At 44.4% G+C, this 22,872-nt stretch overlaps 1 protein-coding gene across 2 annotated transcripts; it reads left to right on the top strand.

The window, feature by feature from the left end:
* On the top strand, window positions 1-22,559 carry LOC310767462 (uncharacterized protein). 2 transcript variants are annotated; one of them, XM_083624478.1, is made up of 16 exons: window positions 1-320; window positions 3,390-3,475; window positions 4,043-4,090; window positions 4,780-4,908; window positions 5,864-5,941; window positions 6,204-6,286; window positions 6,982-7,110; window positions 9,661-9,780; window positions 10,003-10,133; window positions 12,337-12,551; window positions 15,424-15,501; window positions 15,984-16,071; window positions 17,418-17,548; window positions 18,712-18,852; window positions 19,417-19,584; window positions 20,214-22,559. In XM_083624478.1, the coding sequence occupies exons 4-16, from the start codon at window positions 4,819-4,821 to the stop codon at window positions 20,427-20,429; spliced, it is 1,668 nt and encodes a 555-aa protein (XP_083480604.1). In that variant the 5' UTR covers window positions 1-320; window positions 3,390-3,475; window positions 4,043-4,090; window positions 4,780-4,818; the 3' UTR covers window positions 20,430-22,559. The 2 variants fall into 2 exon arrangements, with proteins under 2 accessions (XP_083480604.1, XP_083480605.1); XM_083624479.1 differs by lacking the exon at window positions 3,390-3,475.
* Window positions 22,560-22,872: the final 313 nt, after the last annotated feature.

Below are 22,872 nucleotides of genomic sequence, written 5' to 3'. Positions count from 1 at the left end.
TATGTACTGCAGAGGGGAGCCCAGCATGAGCTAGTAAACATGCAGGGCGTTGTAGAGAACACTCTTTCCAGGGAGCTGAGAACTGTTCTGTCTCCACTGCACCCTGCTCAATGTTTCCATCTTCTGCTTGAGTTCTGTGTTGATATTGATGTCCACCAGAATTTGGGACCTGGCTGCCTGGTTGCACTTGCCTCTCCAAAACAGATTCCCAAGGACTGACTCTCACTGACACCCCAAAGTGAGCTGTCTGTGCTGTGTTTCCTTACAGGCTCAACAGGAAGTGTGTGTTCAAGCAGCTGTGGGAATTCGACAGATACCAGGTATAGTACTCAACAGCTGGAGAATGGGAACCCGCTTTCTTTGGGGATGGCTGCACAGCACCAAAAAACTTTGCTGTATCCTATTCTACACTATTCCTTTTTCATATTGGCTAATTACATATAAGCAACGATAACATTTAGGGGAAACAGGAACCTTCTCTGCAGGAACGACCTCTTCTTAGCAAGAATAAAAATGGCCTTGAGGAGTGACACGTACAGATGTGAGCAATGAGAGACTAGCAGGAGTTGGCAAAAGCTAATTTTCCTTGTCCCATTTTTATTGATGGCACCTTTTTGTAATAGTAAAGATTGTCTTCCACTTTGACAATCCCTTCCTGCTTTCAGGTCAATGCTGCCTGCTTACCATTGTGGGCTGTCTTCTCCTCTATTTCCATATGTGGTGTGGGAAGAAATGTCTGTTGCCTTCTTGATCCAAGAATGTCTTTAGCGAGTAGTTACTAGGTACTGTTGCACTTCACTTCTCAATCCTGTCAATCTTTATTCTGATTAGAAAATCTATCTGAAACACTCTGTCATTGGCCCTAAACCACATGGCTTCATGATGTCACCTAAAGGACCCAGAGTCATTCAGAGACCTTTACAGAAAAGGTTGTGCCTCTCAGAGATTCCAGGGAGCCTTTGGGGCTGAGAGACGGACTACATGTGCTGAGGCTTCAGGGTTCTTGTAAGATGCTAAGGGGGATGTGGGTGTTCCTATATCAGCTGCATAACTCTTGATTCAGCAGTTCCACAGCTAACCCTATCACATGCTGCATGCTAGGCATACGCAGTGCTTTTTTTCCTTAAAAAAGTTTAGGGGTACTCTCATTTGCCTACTCATATTGAAATACTGCCCCTCAATGAGGCCAAATTTAAATTCACAAAATGTTCAGGGGTATGCTTACCCCTGCGTCTCTCCAGAAAAAAGCACTGGGCATATTAATAATTTCCTTTAAAACAGTTTCTCTGCCACAACTTCCACTTTATCAAACTGCACGACAATAGTAGTCCACAAGCTTAACATGAGTCAACAGTGTGATGATGCAGCAGCAGCAGCAGCAGCAAAAAAAAAAAAAAAAAAAGTTAATGCAATTCTAGACTGCATCAACAGAAGTTCTAGTGTTCAGGTCAAGGGAAGTAAGAGTATTGCTCTACTCTGTTGTCTTGGTCAGATTCTACTTGGAGTACTGTGTCCAGTTCTGGGCACCACTGTTTAAGAAGGGCATCGACAAGCTGGAAGGTGTGAGGTGTCAGGAGCAGGTCAAGAATAATTTACACGGCTTCAGTGAAGCTAAGTCTTTATTCAAGAAACCAGACAGCTCAGGAGATCAGGCCTAGATGGCACAGCAACTCTCCCCAGTAGAACTTGCCCCATGAGGCAGTTGTGGGGACTGAAGTTCCCGCCTTCACACAGCTCCCTAAGTCTCTTCCTCCCCCAGTTCCTTCCCTATCTGAGGCTCCATGGTCTTCCCTGTCTGAGGTGGGGGGAAGCAGCAGGAGGGGGAAAGCCTGGCTTCCTCACCAGCCTGACTCATCACTTCCTCCTCTTGGCCCCCCTCGTCTCCAGCCTCCCCTTCTGCCTGTGAGTCTGGACTATTCTCTGCCCCAGCCTCTTCCTGCTTACTAAGCCCTGTTACCTCTTCAGCTTCTGACACCTCCTCCTCCCAGTCTGATCCCTTTGACCACTCATCATTGTCCCACCACCACTCCCTGGACTCTGAGCCTTTGTCCCCTGGGGGTTCCCCAGCTGGTGTCTCCCACCATGCTGCATCCAGTCAATCCATGACAGACAGAAGAGGAGGGTTGGACTGAATGACTCTTTGGGTCCCTTCAAACTTTACAATTCTATTATTCTATAATTAATCCTATAAGTAAGGAGTCTGATTAGATAATTTTAACATGGAGATAATAAGTTATGGTGTACAAAAATATATAACATGAATCTCCTTGCCCTTTCTTTGACAAAAAAAAATGCATATGGGTGATGTTCTACTCAGCACTGTGGTTAACAGGACTCAGTTTTCATTCATAATGTGATACTCTGGATGAAACCAAAGACAAAATGCTCCCTCTGGCCTGCGCTAAAGCCTCTCTGAAGACTTTAACCTACTCAAGTTCAAAGGAGTAAATCCAGAAGAAGGATAGACAGCAACACACCTGGAATGAGCTTGGTTGCAGGGGATGCCCAGAAGACGTGTGAACGGTTCACCTACTGTGAGATAGGATTCCATTCTAGTTTTTTGTTTTTGTTTTGGTCAAGTTAAACTCCAGACTCCTCCAGACTTTCTTTTGTGGTATGTTTCTAGGAGCAGGTCTGCGATTCAAAGCTCTGTGTCTGAGCCCTTTTTTGTTTCTTTTTCTTTTTGCTGCTCCAGAACGTTCCCTATGAAAATCCGCTCTTTACCACTGAATCAGAACAAATAGCAATCTGTGGAAAATCCAGTTTGCTGTTTCTTCTGATTCACCTTTAAAGAGAGGGGTTCCCCAGGGAAAGCAGCAGGGCAGAAAGAAAGAAAGAAAGAAAGAGAGAGAGAGAGAGAGAGAGAGAGAGAGAGAGAGAGAGAGAGAGAAAGAAAGAAAGAAAGAAAGAAAGAAAGAAAGAAAGAAAGAAAGAAAGCATTCAGACATGCAGCTTTAAAGTATAAACCTGTACTTAGAAAGCACAGGGCAAAGTGTGAGTGAGTCTTCCCTTGCTCTTAATCTCTCCTGAGATTAAAGCCAAAGACAGCATGTGCTGCACATGTTGTTTTATGGAAATCATGTAGACTTTACCAACAAAGGTTTCATTCAGCAAAGGCCACTTTAAAAAATCCTGCATTGCTTTCAGGTTCTGCCCATGTTATTGCTTTGTATTGATTCTGGCTGGGATACTTATGAGTCATTTCCACTTGATCTCTTTGTGAATTGCTCCACCCCAGATTTTTCTTCCCATAAGGGTGGAGAGCCTTTAATTAATGACATTATTATTCAGAAACGATAATTAAGAAAGTCTCTCCCTGTGCCCATAGGATGCTAAAGAATAAGGTGGCTGCATTTCTAATTAGTACTCTTGCTTGATGTTCCTTCCAGGCTCATTGAAACAAGACAGCTTCCTGGTGGTGAACAAAGATTCTAACCGTCTGATATTCATTAGTAAGGCAGACAAAGGAGTGCAGGTGAGAAAGCTCCTAGAGCAGGGGTACCCTCCAGATATTGTTGTACTCCAGCTCCCATCGGCCCCAGACAGCATGGCCAATGGTCAGGAATGATGCTGTTGTGTTCCCTAGCCCTAACCCCATTCAAGCACAGAGGCAGACACCTCTTGGAATGCTGCCAGCCCCTGAGTTCTTCCAGGCCATAAGGCATTGCCTTATCAGATTCAGAAGACTCACTCTCAGGGCAGTCTCCATCACCTCAATGTCATAAGAGTCAATGGCTCCAAAATAAGGCAGTGGCCCTTTTAGGCTACAGACAGCTCCTCTGAACGGATAGGTCCAACTAGTTCTAGGCTAGCCAGCCTTCAGTTGGCTATGGGAGATCTGTGCACAGCTTCTTTCTAGACGCAAGATACATTAGCCAGCTTTCTCACAGTGATTTGCCCAAGGTCCTGACCGCATCTGCCTTGTCTGTATTATCCCGTGAACCAGACACTGACGACAAAGAAAGATGGGGAAATTACTGGAAGGATTTCAGAGAGACCTCAAATCTTCAAGCACTAATTGAGCACTGCTGTCTCTTTCCAGGAAGGATGCTTCACCATTGATGGAGTCTTCAGTCTGGACACTGAGCAGGTACAACATACCCAGGATATTGTTCTGTGCAGCCCTTGCAATATATAACTTGATGATGTGCTGAACTAGGGTGGAACACTTGGTGCACCAATTTTGATTTCTGACATGATAGCTTTGATTTCACAAATGAGAGATAGTTCTTAGGATATTTTGAGAGGTTCAAGTCCCCACCACCACAATCTAGGGCAGCTGTTGTGGCAGTGAAGTCTATAAATTAATTTTGCACTGTGTGAAGAAATACCTTATTTTGTTTGTCTTTTCTGCCAATTAGTATCACTAGATGTCCTGAGTTCTAGTATCACGGCAGAGGGACTTTATCTCCACCATGCATAATTTTATAAATTTCCATTATGCATTCCCCGGCCTTTTTTCTAAGCTAAGCTACTGAGCTTTTCTTCCATGTGAAAATGACAAATGTGTTAGCATTAGCAGCATAATTTGTTGCAAACAAGTTCCAAAATGAGTTTGGGGGAGGATGTTTTCACTAAATTGTTCAACATTTAATTTGTAAAAAAGAAAAAGGAAAAAAGGTTCATGCTATACAGTAGGTTGTATTCAGGGAATAAACCAGTAAAGAGGGCTTCATTTTGTCAAGTGTCTGGAGCCCTGGTACCTAACCCAAGGCCTTATCTGGGCTGATATGCACTAATGCTGGGCATGCAGATAATCATGTTTGTCCTTCACTCCAGGACAAGCTCTTCCTGGAGCAGCTGCAACCTCTGCTGGCCATGGTGCCTTTGGGCTACAGTGTGTCCCTGCTGGTTTGTGAAGCCCATCACGATGGAACCCAGACACAAATCCAAGCCTTTGTCCAGAAGGTGAGGGAGACTTCTATACTGTAATATGTAGTCATTATGGAATGAAGTTATGATCGGAGAGGATGATACTATAGATGGCATCTGACTCTTAGAAAGAAGGATGCTACCTATGAGAGCTTTGTTGTTGTTGTTTAGTCATTTAGTCGTGTCTGACTCTTTGTGACCCCCTGGACCAGAGCACGCCAGGCACTCCTGTCTTCCACTGCCTCCACTGCCTCCCGCAGTTTGGTCAAACTCATGTTAGTAGCTTCGAGAACACTGTTCAACCACCTTGTCCTCTGTCATCCCCTTCTCCTTGTGCCCTCCATCTTTCCCAACATCAGGGTCTTTGCCAGGGAGTCTTCTTTTCTCATGAGGTGGCCAAAGTCTTGGAGCCTCAGCTTCAGGATCTGTCCTTCCAGTGAGCACTCAGGGCTGATTTCCTTCAGAATGGATAGGTTTGATCTTCTTGCAAGTCCATGGGATTCTCAAGAATCTCCTCCAGCACCATAATTCAAAAGCATCAATTCTTCGATGATCAGCCATGAGAGATTACATGCAATTCATTCCCCATAACATTGGGGTGGGGAACCTCAGGCTCAGGGGCTGAATGTGGCCTTCCAATGTTCTCCATGTGGCCCTCAGGACTGTCCCCTATCTGTGCCTCATCCCCAGTCCAAACCCCCCACTGGCCCAATAGCACTTTGCCAGTCTACACGTGAAAGGCTTCAATTCCATTGCACACTGAGAAACTCACCACAAATCAGCTAAAAGGGAGGGCAGCTCAGAAAACACCTGATTGCATTGTGGGCTGATAATGACACCATTGGGCTGCTTTGTAATAGGTGAGCAAATAAAGTACTGAACAACAATTCCAAAAGGATGCAAAAGCATCAGTTGTAAGCAGCCACTTGTGTATGCAAAGCGTAAACTCTGATGAGTTGCATTTTTCTTTCTTTCTCCCATTTGTCTTCAGGTAATAGAATCTGTCTTGCAAGAAACTAGCCCTGCCAAAAATAGTACTCAGTACCTCCAAACCATCACCTTTGTCCAGGTGAGCATATCTTGCATAGGGTGGCACCAACTTTATACACTCAATGCTCTTCCATAAAAACGTTCTTGTAAGTTGCCTGTGTCCTCATTGCTATGGCCCATGGGTCACTGTCCCAAGTATCTGTTTGTTCTGCAAGCCATGGAAACTGTATTTTCATTTTGACTGATGTGACTATAATAGTTTTTGCACTTTCAGGTTTGCCATTGCCATTCATCCCAGTCCCAGCTGTATTGATACTTTTCTCACATCCATCCCATTTCAGATCTACACAGATGGAAAGGCTCAAGACCTCCTCAGCCCCAGAAGTCAAGTCCTGCAGGTGATGGACCTCCCTCCGCTGGGGCTGTAAGCATCCATTTCCAAGGCTATGGTGTTGGGTTGGTCTTTGTTGAGAGGAAACATTAGCACAGAAAACAGAGAAGAATCTGGGATTTCACTTTTTATTTACTCAGAGATCAGGGAGAATTTCACCCAATGGAACAGAATATGACAGAGCTGTTCAACAGTGGAATGGACTCCCTTGGGAGGTGGTGGACTCTCCTTCCTTAGAGGATTTTAAGCAGAGGTTGGATGGCTGTCTGTCACGGGTGCTTTAGTTGAGATTCCTGCCTTGCAGAGGGCTGGACTAAATGACCCTTGGTGTCCTTTCCAACGCTACAATTCTGTGATTCTATGAATGGCTGGGGAGGGATCTGACTGGATGGTATGCACAAGAAATTTAGTTCAGACAGATTAAAGTTTATCTAAGACATAAGGAATGTGAATATGTTGTTGGTTTTCTTGTCCTGGCACTTTCCCTAGGAAAACTTGTGTTTTAGCACTGAATCAGAGCAAACAGCAATCGGGTTTTCCCAGGAAAAGTGCCAGGGTAAAAAAACAACACCATGGAGCTGTAAAGCTTGGACCTGTGCCTGGAAAGGGTGGCGTAAATTCTGGAAGAGTCCTGAGTTTCTGAGGAACCTCTGACCACCCTCCTTATTATTTCTACGGCAGCCTAATTAAGATGCCTCACACTATCAACTCTCTCCTTCTCTCTTTAGGATGGTAGAAGAAGCGACTGAAGTAGTTGTGGCCAATTCACAAGCTGCCACTCATTTCTACTTGCAGGGGATGTCATTACACCAAAGTTATTTGCAGAAATCTTTCCAGAAGCAGCACAAAGCAGCCATGTAAGGGCCGCAGGAAGGGGAGTGCTCTTTTGAGGGGAAGAGAGCAGCACACACAGCTAACGCTGCTCAAGATTCTGACATTCTCTCTGATGCACCTTCCTGAACCCATCTTGGAGATCTCCACTCGAGAGGCCGAATATTCTCCTCCTGCAATCTGTGCCACTTGAGTGCCACTTAGAAGTATACTGGCCAGACTTTGGCCTTGCTCACATATGTGCAGCTCATAAGCTGCTTGCGTCATGGATGTGCAGTTTAGCATCAGGAGCTGCACAGACACTGGTACAATCACTATTCATTGGTGGAAAGTTGAGACTGAGTCAGCCCACACACTTTTTCCTGGTTCTTCCTAGGCCAGAGGTGGCCAACTTGGTGCCCTGCAGATTATTTGAATGAGAACTTCCACCAGACCCAGTCAGCATGGCCAGTTATGATGGCAGCTGTAGCCCCGAACATTGGGACGGCACCACATTGGCGTCCCCTGCACTAGGCCTTTGGCTTCTGTGACTTACGATCAAAGATTTGCTTTTTAAAGCATCATTTCTTGCTGAACCCCAAGGCTATTCTTACTCATGATGACACAAGAATACTTCCCTGCCAGTCCTTTCAGTTTGAGGAAGGAAAGAGCTAAGAACTTGCACAATGCCTGCCAGGAACTGATTCTGCAGCTGGCGCTTCACGCCCCAGGTTTTACAGTAATGCCACAGCCATTTCACGTGGTTTTAGAATGTACACAGCAGCAGTGAGCTGCCCCTTTAACTTGTATATATTCAACCTGAAGTTTAACAGAGACCCGTCCATCCAAAGGTGTCTCTTCTCTGCACATTTGGGACCTTGCATTTCCAGGGTTCGGGTCTTACTAATTCAGCCATGGGGCAAGAGGTGGGGTGCTATTGCTTGCTGGGACTGTGAGGGAGAAGGGCAAGGGAAGCACTAGGTTGGAGGTGAGGAGCACAGATACACGCACGCTAGTGCCCCCCTGCTGCCACCAGCCCACTGCCTTCTGCACCTGGCCTTGGAAGACAGTCATGCACTGCACTATAAAAAGAAAAAATCTGATCTGAGAGGTAATCAGTAACTGAAGCTGTAGCAGTCCTGGTATGCCAAGGGGTTCCAGAGTATACCAGTCTGTCTGGATGAGGGATGTTGCTTTGGGAAGCAGTGTAGGATGAGGCACATCAATATCTGGCAGAGACCTTTGCTTCGCCCGACAGCAGAGCCGGCCCAGGGTCAAGGATTGGCACCATCAGGCAGTTTGTTGATCCTTGAGAGCATCCACTGCCTATCTTGCCACCAACTCTATTTGCTTGCTTGCTTGTGAGACACCTCATAAAATAATTTGTCTAGGGGGCTGTACATATAAAAGAGAACAAAAACGTAACAGTAAAACCACACTGTAATAAAACCAAATTAAACTTAAGAGGATCAATCTCCAAAAATAGCACAGCTGTATTAAAAATAACAATTGCCCTTGCAGGTGAGAAAGGAAGGGAGGAAAGGAAGTGGCAGCCTTTTGTCCAAGTGACTCCAAATCTTTGCCTGGCTTAGAGAGGCGCACACATTCATTCATTCATTCATTGACTGCTCTTTTGTGCAAATCTGGTATCTATTAAAAACTTGTGTTTCATTATTTTTCTTTTTAAAAGTGTGTGTTCGTAGCTGCAAATGCATGTCTGGATACCCACAAAGGAACTCAAGTTCCCTGGCTAGCAGCGACCCACATGCATTTTTTAAACTACTCTTTTGTGAAATGTAAAAAAGGGGTTGTATTAAATGCTGTGCTAGCAGAGCTCCACTGGTGCAAGAGGACTTCTGCTTCCTCTTCCCTCTCCCACCCTGCCTCCAGCGTGCCCTCAAAATCTGCTGTGGAAGGTTCTGCAACCATCCAGAGCTGATACTGAGGGTGCAGAGCGTGCTGGAAGTGACAGGAAAGGAAGTTCCATTGCAGACACAGAAGTCCCTTGCAGCAGCAGAGCTGCAGTGTTGGTTGCAGTCCTCATGCTTGCATGCATGCCAGACCTCAGCTTCCAGGAACTTACAATGAGTGGGGAAATACTAACTGAGGGGAGGAGGCAACACAAAACCACACAGAAACCTCCCATCAAGCACCGTCCAGGAAGCATCAAGGTAGATTTTGGAAGTATATACTTGAGTGCACTCATGTGTGGGCAAAGGTGCACATATGTGCACATGGAAACGGCAACCCATGTATGCATTAAGTCCCTGGTCTGGACACAGCCTGAGTCATACATCGGTCCATATAGCTCAGTGCTGTTTGCTCCATCAGGATTCCTGATGCAAGTTAGAAGAAGGCCTTCCATTATCCTTTCCCTCACTGCCATTCCAGAACATTGCAGAAGCAGAGGTGAAGACTGCACTGGAAATTACACAGTGGAGCATTAACAGTGAAACTGAGTTGCACAATTAGGACAACAGCTTTATGTAAAACGTAAATGACAATGGCCAAAGACTGGTAGTGGGACCTTAGAGATGGCAATTCTCACCTATCTACCCAGACCATCCTAACCTTCTCTTTCCTACCTTCCCCCTGAGATGTGGCAACCTCTTCACCATCACCATGGAGACAAAAGCAGAGAGTGGTCAGGGGCTTCAGCGTGCTGCCGTCAAGATCTTTGAGTTTTCTGGAGGAAATGAGCAACACTCTGTTGATCCGTGAGTATGGGGTGGGCCTGAGTAGAAGTCAAGCAGATTATCAGAGAACGCGCAGGAAGCACAAGGTCTCATTTTCTGGGAATGTGTAGCCCCTAAATCTTTGATACTGGGGCACAGTCACCTTCACTGCTCGGGACTCAGCCAAATTAATTTTGCTTTAAGAAATGTGCTTATCCTCTGCCTGCTGGGTGATCTGTTCCTTGCTGCTCCTTTCCTGTACAGTTTTTTGCCTCTTTTCCGAGCTTCATCTGCTGCGGCTCTTCCTGCTGACACAGAGTTCCTCTGCTGGATGCTGAAGCATTTGTTGGAAGAAAATGCCCTCACCTTCCTGCTGTTGTGCCTGACCCTGCCAGGTACCACAATTACACGTATCGTTTTCTTTTGTATGATTTTGAATAAAGGTTGTTTTTGCTGTAGCTCATCAAGCACTGTTCCCTTCTCAAGTACAGTGGTACCTCGGGTTAAGTACTTAATTTGTTCCAGAGGTCTGTTCTTAACCTGAAACTGTTCTTAACCTGAAGCACCACTTTAGCTAATGGGGCCTCCTGCTGCCACCGTGCCACCACCGCACGATTTCTGTTCTCATCCTGAAGCAAAGTTCTTAACCTGAAGCACTATTTCTGGGTTAGCGGGGTCTGTAACCTGAAGCGTATGTAACCTGAAGCGTATGTAACCCGAGGTACCACTGTACATACATGTTCCATGATCTGATTGTGAGGCTTGTTGGTTTTTCTCCAAAGACCTGAAAAAGGCTCTTGTACCTGAAGTAGACAATGTCTCCACCCATTAGATGGAGAAAGGATACTCTGCTTCTGGGCACTTCCATACCACAGGCTTAAAACAGTTTAATACTAATCTTGGGACCCTGAGAATTGCAGTTCTATGACAGGGAGCTAAGGTTCTTATCACCTTACCAAACTACACTTCCATGAGTAATATCTATTTATTATCAATTTACAGCATTTTCATACTTCCCATTAACAATTTGTTCTCTAGGTGGTTTGCATTATTCAAAAAATATTGTGCTTTGAATAAGTAAGGTGATTTGTTTGTTCCTTGTTTCTTTTATTTTATTCTGGTGTTCTGAGCTGATTCTGCCTCTTCACTGCAAAAGGGAACTGGAGAAACATCTGTCTTAAAAGCCCTAACATTTTAAAAACTCACAGGAAGTGACTGTTTCAACCAATGTGAAACATGGTTATGCAACGCACTTTTTCAACTCTGTCTTATAAGCAGCAGTGGTTGTTTTTCAATGGAATTGGTAAGAAAAAACATTGCAAATACATAGCCCCAACATTTACTCAACCACTCTAAGGCCAAAATATTAGCAAGTACATAGCTTGGATTTGTTTCTTCATAAAACATATAGGGCAGAGGAATTCTTAACATAGATTGCAGCTTAAATATAAAATCAGCCTCCTTCTGCACTACAGAATTTAAAATAAACAAGCTAGAATCTGTTTGCTCCTCCTTGAAAAGCCGCACTTTGAGAATTCAAAATCACCAAACTGGGACTGTTGTGTAGGGTTTTAATATTTATCCTTTAACTAATGAGCAGTGAAAAATGCTAGCTAGATATTTTTTAGGCCAATGATAAGATTTCTTTGCCTGTTGAAAGCATGAAGGAAACAGCGCAAACCAAGTGGGAAGTGGCTGCAGCAAGTGTATACAGCTAATCTTCACAGCCAGCTGAATAAACGCAGACCAGCAGGTGGGTTCTAATGCACTCTGCTGCCACTTGCACTAGAATAAAACACTGAAATTCTCACGCAAATAAAAGTCTGTGTAAAAGAGTTTTAAAACTTTACTTCAATAGCTTTATAAAACAAAAACTACCGCCATGAAATATAAAAATACAACATGAACATAAAATTAAAACATATCAAAATAAAACAAGTTTTAAACTTGTGGCTGTAGGATAGTTATCCTTCTCGTGTTGGCTCAGATCCAGCACAAGTATATTGCTTTAGGGGAAGATGTGATTTATTTTATTAGCAGGAAAGGCAGTTAGTCTCAGTAGCCACTGCTGGAAACTGAGTGGCACCTGTTTAATCTGGAAACAAAATCTTTGCAGAGTACTACTAAAGTACTAAAGTTAGCTGTGCTAACTCAGGAATTACCCAACTTACCTTTCCTCTGCTCTGTCTAGGCACAGTCCACATTTTAAAGCACTGGGTCCGATTGCCCTTTTGCATTTCTTTTTTGCTCTGGAGCTTTCTCTGCAAAAACCTGCTTTTAAAAGCTCAGTTGGAGCAAACAGCAATAATGGAAAACCTGAATTGATGTCTGAGCACTGAAGAGCAGGTTTTTGCAGGGAAAGCTCTGGAGAAAAACACACACACAACCAAATGAACACTTGGGCATAGAGCTTTTAAGCATGGACCTGTACTTGGAATGAGCAAGGCAAAATATGTATGAATAAGCCCACAGTGTATCTTTATCAGAGTTTTAAAAGAGAATGATGTTTGCCTCAAGTGGTGACTACTGCTCTAGAGGCCAACCAAGAAACCCAGATGTTACAAAGTCTGGCTGAGAGTTTTGTGGGGTTTTTTCCAGATGCTTCTGGAGAAGAGATACGGTCTGCCATCTCCTTGACTGAACAAGTGAGGACTGTGACAAAGAGAGTGGCACCAGTCCATTGGGATCCCATTCATGAGGCTCAGAAACGAAGAGAGGTGATAGGAGAGCTGAGAGCCCAGCTGTCCTTCAGGAGTCAGATGGAGCAGGAGAGCATGCTCAGCCAGTTGGAGAGGGTGATCAAGGAGATACAGGTAACTGCGCAGCATCAGCATACAGCCATACCTTGGTTTACAACCATAATCCGTTCCGGAGGTCCAGTTGTAAACCAAAACAGGTTGTAACCCAAGGTGCACTTTTGCCAATGAGGCCTCCAAAAAAAATATTGGTTGTAATCCAAAAAACAGGGTTTGACATGGTTGTAATCCCAAATGGTTGTAATCCAAAATGGTTGCAAACCAAGATACCACTCTAGTTGGTATGAACTCTGATTTTGCCAGAAATCTCATGCAGCCAGAGTTGAAAGGCCATGTTTGAAGCACAATATTCTGGACTTGCCGAAGACTGGGCAGTTAACTGTAGAATCTCTCAGGCACTCACAAGAATGAGCTGCATTTAATGGACAGTTATCTGAATTAAAGCCTAAATAAGTAGAACACAGCCACCCATAGAGCTCTGCTGGATCAGACCAACAGGGAATCCCGCCTCCCAAAGGGACCAGCCGGATGCCTCCGGAGATGTCGGAAAGAGGAGCCCTCTCCTGTTATTGCTGCCTCGCAACTGTTATTCCCTGAGATACTGCCCCCATGTGTGAGAGTTTCACCTGGCCATTATGACTAATAGTTGATACAGGACTTGACAGCCGTGAACACGACACATTGTATTCTAAAACCAAGTTTATTTGCTATATAAGCACATCTTGTGGCAGCAAGTTCCATAAATTAATTAGGCACCAATTAGTTTCATAGGTGGATTCCAAATTTTATTATAATGAGAAAAACTTATGTTCACTTTCTCTACACCATGCATAAATGATAAAACTCGAGTGTGTGTCAGCCCCTGTCTCTTAGAAATTTTTTCCCTATGTTATAAAACTTCAAATACATTAGCCTTTCATTGTAGGCAAGGTGTTCCAGTCCTCCCTGATAATTTTGGCTGCTCTTTCCTTCACTTTTCCAAGTTTACAACATCCTTTTAGAGATGGGACAACTCCATTTATAGGCCATGTCCCAATTGCGGCTGCACTGTAGGTTTGTCTGTGGTCATTGCAATACTGAAACTCAGTTTTAGTCTCAGTCTGTTTCCTAGTTATCCCTAACATTGAATTCATTTCACTAAGCTAAATTAAAATTAAACTGTAATATTATTATTATTTTCTTCTTATAAATAGATATATAAAAGATTTTGAAAAATGTTTAGCAATTTGAAAACAAGTTAATTTTTAAAATGCTAATCATTGGCCAGTCTCTTACATTTTAATTATCTAACCTATATGGGGGGTTTCCCCCCTTAATTGCACTGCCCCCCCCAAAAAAATCAGTACAGTCGTACCTTGGATCCTGAAGACCTTGCAACTCGAACGTTTTGGCTCCCAAACGCCGCAAACCTGGAAGTGAGTATTCCGGTTTGCGAATGTTCTTTGGAACCTGAATATCTGGCGCAGCTTCCATGGCTTCTGATTGAGTGCAGGAAGCTCCTGCAGCCAATCAGAAGCCGCACCTGGGTTTTTGAACGTTTTCGGAAGTCGAATGGACTTCCGGAACAGATTCCGTTTGACAACCAAGGTATGACTGTAATGAAAAAAAATGAAAATTCAGACATTTTAAAAAATCTGCATGAAAAGTGGTTTTACAGTAAATTATATTTCTTTAAATCAGATCAGAACATATGATTTGGCATCCTGGATCAGGTCAGTTCTGTTTCCAAAGAGGCCAGTCAAGTACTTCTGGGAAGCTCAACAGTGGGGAATGGAGGCAGAACTCCCCGTGTTGTTTGTCCCCAGCTGCCCCTGTGCTCCAAGTTTTTACTTTAGCTGTCATAGTGTTTCAGATGCTACATTTTACTGGCCTAGTAGTTGACGAGGAATCTTATTATGCATTCCATTAAGTGCTTTTGAAGGGATATCCCTTCTCTGGTTTTAAAAAATCAAGGGGTTATCTCACAATCTTAGGGCACACAGTTGTGGTAGATGTGCATTTGTGTAGGTTGAGGTACTTTCCAAAGCTCTAAGCATAGGGCTGGCAAACCCTTCTTTCTCTCGTTCCCATCAGCTGATGGGGAGGGGAGAAGAAAGCCTGCATTTTGCAAACATCAGCTGCATGAGGGAGAAGTCCCTTTTAGAGCTGATGCCTGCAAAAACCCAGGGCTGCTTGATTTGGCTTCGTGCGCAGATTGGCTTGGAGGCTGGAGGTTTCCCCACCCCTAGTCGAGGAATAGCATAACCACTGGCTTAGACTAGTCAGTAGGTTGAATATGTTCCATAATTGAGTGAACTGGTAAGAAAATCCTGGTGCACCTGTTGCTTTGTGTTGATTTCTGTCACCTGGCAGAATGTGGCAAAAATGTAAAGTACAATGGGCTGCCCAGAACATTTATTATTATTGATTAAATTTATATATCATCATTCATCCATAGGGCGGTTCACAACAACATTTCTGTTTCTCCATGTTGCAAGAAATTTCAGATAGGGTAGGGGTTGGTTCGAGTGTGTGTGCACGTGTCTCTATGCGAAGGATGCTGGCAGGAGAGAAATGAACTGCACTTTAAAACTTACATTGTGCCAACTCAGGGCCAGCCCATCCATGAGTCAGCTGCCTCAGGTGGCAGAATCCAAGGGGCACCTCCATGGGCATGACTCCCCCCCACCCCCACCGCCAGAAAAGCAAGGAGAAGCGCCTGTGGCAGCTTCTGGCTTCCAGAAGATCTTGGAAGCCACTGCTGCCATTCAGATTCATTGAGTCCTTCTGAATGGCCATAGAAACTAGTGGAGATGGTAACCACTTGCATGGTTTTGCTTGCTAACTGTTTGGCTGTTACAGCAGGGCAGGGTGGAGGGCTCCAAGAAGCGTGCCCACAATAGCTGTAGACTATTTTGAGGCTGAGGAATTGGGCTCGACTGTTTTTAAGGTTCTGAAAAGCCAACGCTGGAAGAAAAAGAAAGAGGCCTCAGCATATGAAGCAAAGGCTACTTCTCCTGAAGGCAGAGTAAGTACTTCTCAGATATTTCAGCTTATCAGACCCACCCTGTAACCTTAGGGGAATAAATGTCTTATCATAGTATACAGTGTAGCAGGAAGCCCAGCGTAGAAGTTCACAGTGGAACTGTCAGGAACCCAAAAACTGTAGAAGTACCTACATATGGTTTAGTCTTTATACAATTAGCTTTTGAAGTGCACTGGCCCTTTCATTTGGAAAAGAATCTTATTGCATCTTGTTTATTATTTTAGGAATAACAAAAATAAGCAGCGTTACATGAAAGTTCATGTATGCGTGTTTGAGAGGGAGTGGGTGTCTGCCAACCCCCAGTCCTAATTGAGCAAACCAAGTGACCTGCTAGGCCCAAAAATGTCCTCTGCAGTCTCTTTCAGTCTCTGTGTGAAGGGGGTTCAAGGTAGAGAGAATTCTGTTAAACTACCAGTATCATCGCCACTCCGTATTTTGAATCACTTGACTGTGTTCCACTTCAGGGTAAAATTACATCAGATATGGATGATGGGGGTGAACTTGGGAATCAGCAAAGCCAAGATGATACACGGCAGGACAAAGAAACATCAGGTTTGAAAACAATTCAAGGCCGGAATTACTCTGTACCTATCTGGAGGTGAAACAGCTTGATAAATATATAGATAACTCATTGATTTGTAGGATAAAGGAAATGGTGAGTGATCTTTAAACCACAGAACAACAATAAAGGCATGAAATAGATAAACTACCACCATCCAAAGGCCAGGATGAACAGTTGCAACTTAAGTTATCTGCCAAAATGTGTAAAGTGCCAGGCACATTTCTGTGAGAAAGGAGTTTCACAGTTTGGGGGCTGCCACAGCCAAGACCCTGTCATGAGCCATCACCACCCTGAGCCCCTAAAGGTGGCAGCACTGCCAAAGCTTTCTCCATTGATTTCAATACCCAAGCTGGCACATATTGGGGGAGGCGCTCCTTCAGAAGTTTGGGGTCAACGTTATTTAGGGATGTATACATCAAAATAAGCACCTTGAATTAGCACAATTTTCAGGATACATGTACTATGAGTCCTTTCTGCCATGTCAGATACCATCCTGGCTGCTGCACTCTGCACTAGTTGTGGCCTCCAAACCATCATCAATGACAGCCCCACGTAGAGCACATTGCAACTGCCAGTAGCCTGTCAGCAGCCTGTAGGCTACTGGAGCATGGAATATAGTGGATAAGTCATCTCTGTCCCAGAGAGGCTGTAGCTGGTGAAACAGCTGTAGCTGAAAGTAGGCCTAGCCACCCCGGCCATATGGGATCTTTGTTAACAATGGTGGATCCAAGAACAACTAACAGGTCACCACAACACTTCCCAGATTCAGGAAAGCAATCACACAAAATGCGAAGAACTAATAATTCACAAGTGCTAATTCATAAAGTTCTGCTGCAGTGTACTGTATATAAAAAGCAAGTATTAGGAGATAATGAACTGAATGCTAATACAACTGCAGTTGAGATCACAGCCTGATATCCATCACACCTGATTCACCCAGGTCTACCTGGCTGTCATCACCCCCCATCCCCCCCCCATGGACCATCTCTGGCTACGATCTCCACTCATGGGGCCCTGCCTGTGAATCACCCAAAAGACAATCCCCTTTGGTATTGCTCTTTCAGCTCCTACAGGAAGCAATCAAGGGAAAACATGAAGTGTGGAAAAGAAATATGAATAGACAGATGGTCTTACAGTATAAAGACCTGTGTATGTAAACAACACGCTGTACGGCAAGACGTACTAATATAAATCAGGTATCTTTATATGGCGGGGGGGAGGAATTGGTACATTTTATTTCACCATACACAGCAAGATATCCCCTTCCTTGTGTCTAAATATTGTCTTATCCCTCCTTGCTACTAGCTTTCTTTCATACAAGACTTGTTTCTGACAGGAGGTGGCAGCATCCCAAAGATCCAGCTTGAGCAGGTTGGTGTACTTCAAAGTGCCACGGAAGACAAACCTTTCACTGCTGCAATGCACAGAGCCAGAGACTTGAGCGAGGCAACTGAATCATCCAGCCCTGTAAGTGACATGTGGGAGTCTCAGATTGTGGTCTGTGCCTGAATCCAAGTCCTCAGAAGACTGGGAAGATTTGATTTCACCAGCAGCAGTGAGATTTTTCAAGTGCAATGCACTTGAATTGCTTGTGAATGTAACAGGGGATCATGAGTCTACAGTAGCTCACACCTGCATCATGGAATATGCTCCCTCAATGTAGACTATTTTAACAATTGCCCATAGAATGCTGAAAGTATATGAACACTTCAACAGCTTCTCCCCTAAACACTTGTGTGAACTACTCTTAACTACAAGTAAAGGTAAAGGTAGAGACCCCTGACCATTAGGTCCAGTCGTGACCGACTCTGGGGTTGCGGCGCTCATCTCGCTTTATTGGCCAAGGGAGCCGGCGTACAGCTTCCGGGTCATGCAGCCAGCATGACTAAGCCACTTCTGGCGAACCAGAGCAGCGCACGGAAACACCATTTACCTTCCTGCTGGAGCGGTACCTATTTATCTACTTGCACTTGACGTGCTTTTGAACTGCTAGGTTGGCAGGAGCAGGGACCAAGCAACAGGAGCTCACCCTGTCGCGGGGATTCGAACTGCCGACCTTCTGATCGGCAAGTCCTAGGCTCTGTGGTTTAACCCACAGCACCACCCGCGTCCCTTTTAACTACAAGTAGTTGCATGCTAATTGAAACGTAATATGAACAGAGGCAGCCACACAAGGCATGCATGGTGATTTCCAGGACATCCGTTCAACCCCACCCCACCCCACCCCATTCAATGGTTTGTACCAGGGACATGAACATGGCCACAGCGTCATAGACAGCCTCTGGGTGTTTGCGGTTTTAAGTAGCAACCACATGGCTCTATGCACGTAAAAACTGGACCTTAGAAACAAGGGCCCTGGCTTTCTGTTTTTTTCCAATCCTGTAGCAGGAAAAGCTTTGCCTGATAATGTTTTGCATAATTCTTAAAGGCACAGGAGGGAGCAGAAACAGCCCCAGACCACAAATATTTCATGTGTATACTTTATGTAACTCAATTCACTCTTGCAAAGAGATTGAGCTGTATGAACAATTATTTATATTGCTCTGAGAAAACCAGAGAGTGGAGAAGATTTGCTTTGTGAGCACTTATTGCAGTACTTTGGACTGTCTTCCTGCGCTGCTCTTTTTCAGAGCCTGGTTGGTGAGCAGCACCAAGACACAAAGGGGAGGTTCTCTCAAGCAAAAGCCCGCTGGCAGGTTCTTCAAGAGCAACACCATCTCCTGATACAACAGGAACTTTTGAGAATGGAAAAGGAGCTGGCAAGTCAAGAGGTGAATAGTTCCTGTCTGTGGTGGCAGGAGACCAACTTATCAGCTCTTTGAGGAAGCAGACTGTGTGTGGGAGAGAAACATACAGTAAGGGAGGGCAGATGAGACAAGGGCTTTCCAGCCAATCACCCAATGCTGGAACCAGTACCAGCAATTAACATCGTAACTAAACAAATTCCAAACTTCTGTTGTATCTGTCCCATAGTCTGCAGTCTCACAACAACTCATAGAATCATAGAATCATAGAGTTGGAAGAGACCACAAGGGCCATCGAGTCCAACCCCCTGCCAAGCAGGAAACACCATCAGAGCACTCCTGACATATGGTTGTCAAGCCTCTGCTTAAAGACCTCCAGAGAAGGAGACTCCACCACACTCCTTGGCAGCAAATTCCACTGTCGAACAGCTCTTACTGTCAAGAAGTTCTTCCTAATGTTTAGGTGGAATCTTCTTTCTTGTAGTTTGGAACCATTGCTCCGTGTCCGCTTCTCTGGAGCAGCAGAAAACAACCTTTCTCCCTCCTCTATGTGACATCATCTGAAAGGTTCTTTCTCTTCTCAAATTGCAGCTTCCTCCAGGCCAGCAAGGAGCCATGCTCTGGCAGAAAGAAAAGTCTTTGTTGATTTTGCGCATGGAGACATTGCAAAGAGAACAGGCAGAAGCAGAAAGGGATCTGGAGGAGCTGTACCAAGAATGCCAACGAGAAACTGAAACACAAAAACAACACATCCTGCAGGTCAAGAGAGCTGTCAATTCAGACTAATCCTGGGGAAGGGTCCTTTGAAGTTTCAAACCAGTCATTGTTTGGTGGCCCCTTTGAGATGGCAGGTTTAATCTCAGAACTAGCTCTTTTGTTTCATTGTTTGGAGGCTCAGTGGGAACCTTTAGATTCAGGGAATCTTTAGGAGTGACAGACCTCTAGTGGCAGCATCAGATAAGTGCTTCACTTGATTGCGTGAGAGAAACAGCAACCCTCTGCAACATTAGAAGTTTGAAATAAATATCAATATAGCTGACAGCTTAGCAGCTTGCCTGAAAGACTAAAACACGTGATTCCAATGGTATAACCTCCTAAAGAGCCCAATTGATTTTTCTTTTTTTGGAGCTAGAGCAAGAAAAGTCTATGTTACAATAAAAACCCTGTAATTCCTTTATTCATTGGATCACTGGGACATCTCTCACTATATATACTTGCTCTGCAGGGCAGCAGTAGAGGAAGAGAGCACAGCTTCAGTTGTCAGGCCAGGCTATTTCCTGTTGAATGTGTAAGAGAATGGGAGAGTTCAGCAGTACCAGATGATGCCCTTTTCATGCCTTGACCTCTCTCTTTCATCTACTAAAAGGCTTGTTGAACTTCTTCTACAGGTATTCCAGGCTTATAGGAAACATGCTGAAGAGCATATAGATGTCCTTGAACAGAGGTATCGAAAGCTGCTCCAGGAGTCCCTTCAGGATGCTGTTCTCCTTTCCACTCAGAACCAGCAACTACAAGCTCAGAAGCAACTGGGCTACATGGAGAAAGCTACCCAGACTGACTTCCAGACCCTTACACAGAGCCACGAGAGAGCCTCCCCATCCTAAGAGCTTGTATTTGTGCTTTGTAATTTCATTTTTATGTGCTTTTGACACATTAGCTTTCACAACTAAGGTATTGCTTACACAAAGTTACCTGAAATCTTGTCTCAGCCTAGGCAAACATTTAAGTACTTTAATGATGTTTCATCCACATTTTGCTTCCTTGTGGCCAGTACCTTATGTCATTCACATACTGAAATGTAAAGAAAGCAATGGTTGAAACTGAAGAATGATCTCTCTCCAAAGTAAATTTGAGAAGGCAGAATGGCATTCTATGACAGGAACAGAGATTATCCACATCCAGCTGGTTCAAAACCAGGCAGAGGGCCTTCTCGGTAGTGGTGCCCGCCCTGTGGAATGCCCTCCCATCAGATGTCAAGGAAATAAACAACTATCTGGCTTTCAGAAGACATCTGAAGGCAGCCCTGTTTAGGGAAGTTTTTAATGTTTGAAGTTTTTATCTGTTTTTAACATTCTGTTGAAAGCCGCCCAGATGGGCGGGGTAGAAATAATGATGATGATGATGATGATGATGGAATCTCAACTAAGACAGGAAACCTGTTTCATTGGAACAGATTAAAACTGAGTAACATTCAGTTTTGAGCAAACACGGGTTGGATATATGAATAGACCATTGGCATGCCCTTCTATGTGTGGCTTGCGTGAAGGGTGCTTGAATCCCTCTCAATCTGATCTGATTTGGGGGGTGGAAATGGCCTCACTGGCCTGGTTAACAACCTGCAATGTATGATGGGAAGGTGGCTCTTGGACCGTTTGCCAGTTTCAAAATCATATAGTCTTTTGCATTTTCTATTTCTGTGCATTGGTTTGGTAGATTTGGGCTGTGATGTGGGATAGAACACAGGGCACTGCTGTTCTGGGATGGTGGGTTTCAAAAGGTGGCATTAGAAGCTACTACTCTGGCCCTTGGGCTTGGGTTTTAGTATTCTACCTGGTCTCCATGGGTTGGTGTTGACCACCAAGGTAGTATGGAAGACTGGTTCACTATCAGAACTAAGTCATTCTCGAGTAAGTTTAATGCTACAATGCACTTCTACACACCATGCATTGAGCAATACTTTGTCCTGAATGGCTGGAGCCCACAATATAATACTACCTCTTCTCATCTGAAACTATTACCCTACTGGAAGGGTGTGTGTCCAGTTAGCTATATTTTCTCTACCACATGCTCAGATTACTGTATTTACATGAATGTAATGTGCACCTTTTTTGGCCAAATTACAAGGCGAAAATTAGGGTGTGCATTAGATTCGATGGCACATTTACATCCTCCAGCAAAAAAAAATTTGGTTTCAAGGTTCTGAAAATTAAGGTGCGCATTAGATTTAATGGAGCATTAAAAAGGTAAAGGGACCCCTGACTATTAGGTCCAGTCGCGGACAACTCTGGGGTTGCAGCGCTCATCTCGCTTTACTGGCCAAGGGAGCCGGCGTACAGCTTACGGGTCATGTGGCCAGCATGACTAAGCCGCTTCTGGCGAACCAGAGCAGCGCACGGAAAAGCCGTTTACCTTCCCGCCGGAGCAATACCTATTTATCTACTTGCACTTTGACGTGCTTTCGAACTGCTAGGTTGGCAGGAGCAGGGACCGAGCAAAGGGAGCTCACCCCGTCACAGGGATTCGAACCGCTGACCTTCTGATCGGCAAGCCCCTAGGCTCTGCGGTTTAACCCACAGCGACACCCGCGCTACATTTGAGTAAATATGGTCTTATTTGGAGTTAAGGGAAGTACAGCTGTTTTTCCCTCCAAATGTGTAAGTTCACAAAGTGTATCTAACTTAAATCTCTCACCATAAAGTATTGGTAATATACATGACATTACTGGAAAAAATATTTGTTTACACCTGTCCCATATTAGCAAGCAAATATTTACTATGGAACCCATAGTAAATACTGTAAGCCAATCTTCTCTGAGGTCTCTTCGACTAGCTTATTCAATTCAGATATTCTCGATTGCTTATATTTCATTGTTTTTGTGTCTATTTCCATTAGATCAGGCATGTCCAAAGTCTGTTTGGGGGGCCCAATCCAGCCCACTGGTCGGTTTAATCCAGCCCCTGTGGCAGTTTATTTCCTGGGGTAAAATCCTAAAAAACCTCAACAACTTCAACCCTAAATAAATGTCAATGGCCCTTCATCAAATCTGGCCCTCTTTAAAAAAAGTTTGGACACCACTGCATAGTCACTATGCTACTTGCTTCAAGCAGTAAGTTAGATAAAACTGTTTAAAAATAAATCCGTAGGAGGCTTTCTTCTACTCAAGATCCTTTGTCCACTGGAGATGTAAATACAGTGGTACCTTAGTTTACAATCTTAATCCGTTCCTGAAGTCCGTTCTTAAACCAAATCTGTTCTTAAACCGAGGTGAGCTTTCCCTAATGAGGCCTCCCGCTGCCGGTGCCCTTCCACCATTTGGCTTCCGTTCGT

This window comes from Podarcis filfolensis (genome assembly GCF_964270895.1).
Source record: "Podarcis filfolensis genome assembly, chromosome: 7".
NCBI lineage: Eukaryota > Metazoa > Chordata > Lepidosauria > Squamata > Lacertidae > Podarcis > Podarcis filfolensis.
Note: the sequence above shows the minus strand (reverse complement) of the source record. Positions and strands in the feature narration are given on the sequence as shown.

Coding starts and splice junctions, on each gene's coding strand:
- LOC310767462 (XM_083624479.1), top strand. CDS start 4,819: ATGGTGCCTTTGGGCTACAGTGTGTCCCTGCTGGTTTGTGAAGCCCAT. Junction 5,942..6,203: donor AAACCATCACCTTTGTCCAG/GTGAGCATATCT, acceptor ATCCCATTTCAG/ATCTACACAGATGGAAAGGC. Junction 10,134..12,336: donor GTTGTGCCTGACCCTGCCAG/GTACCACAATTA, acceptor GGTTTTTTCCAG/ATGCTTCTGGAGAAGAGATA.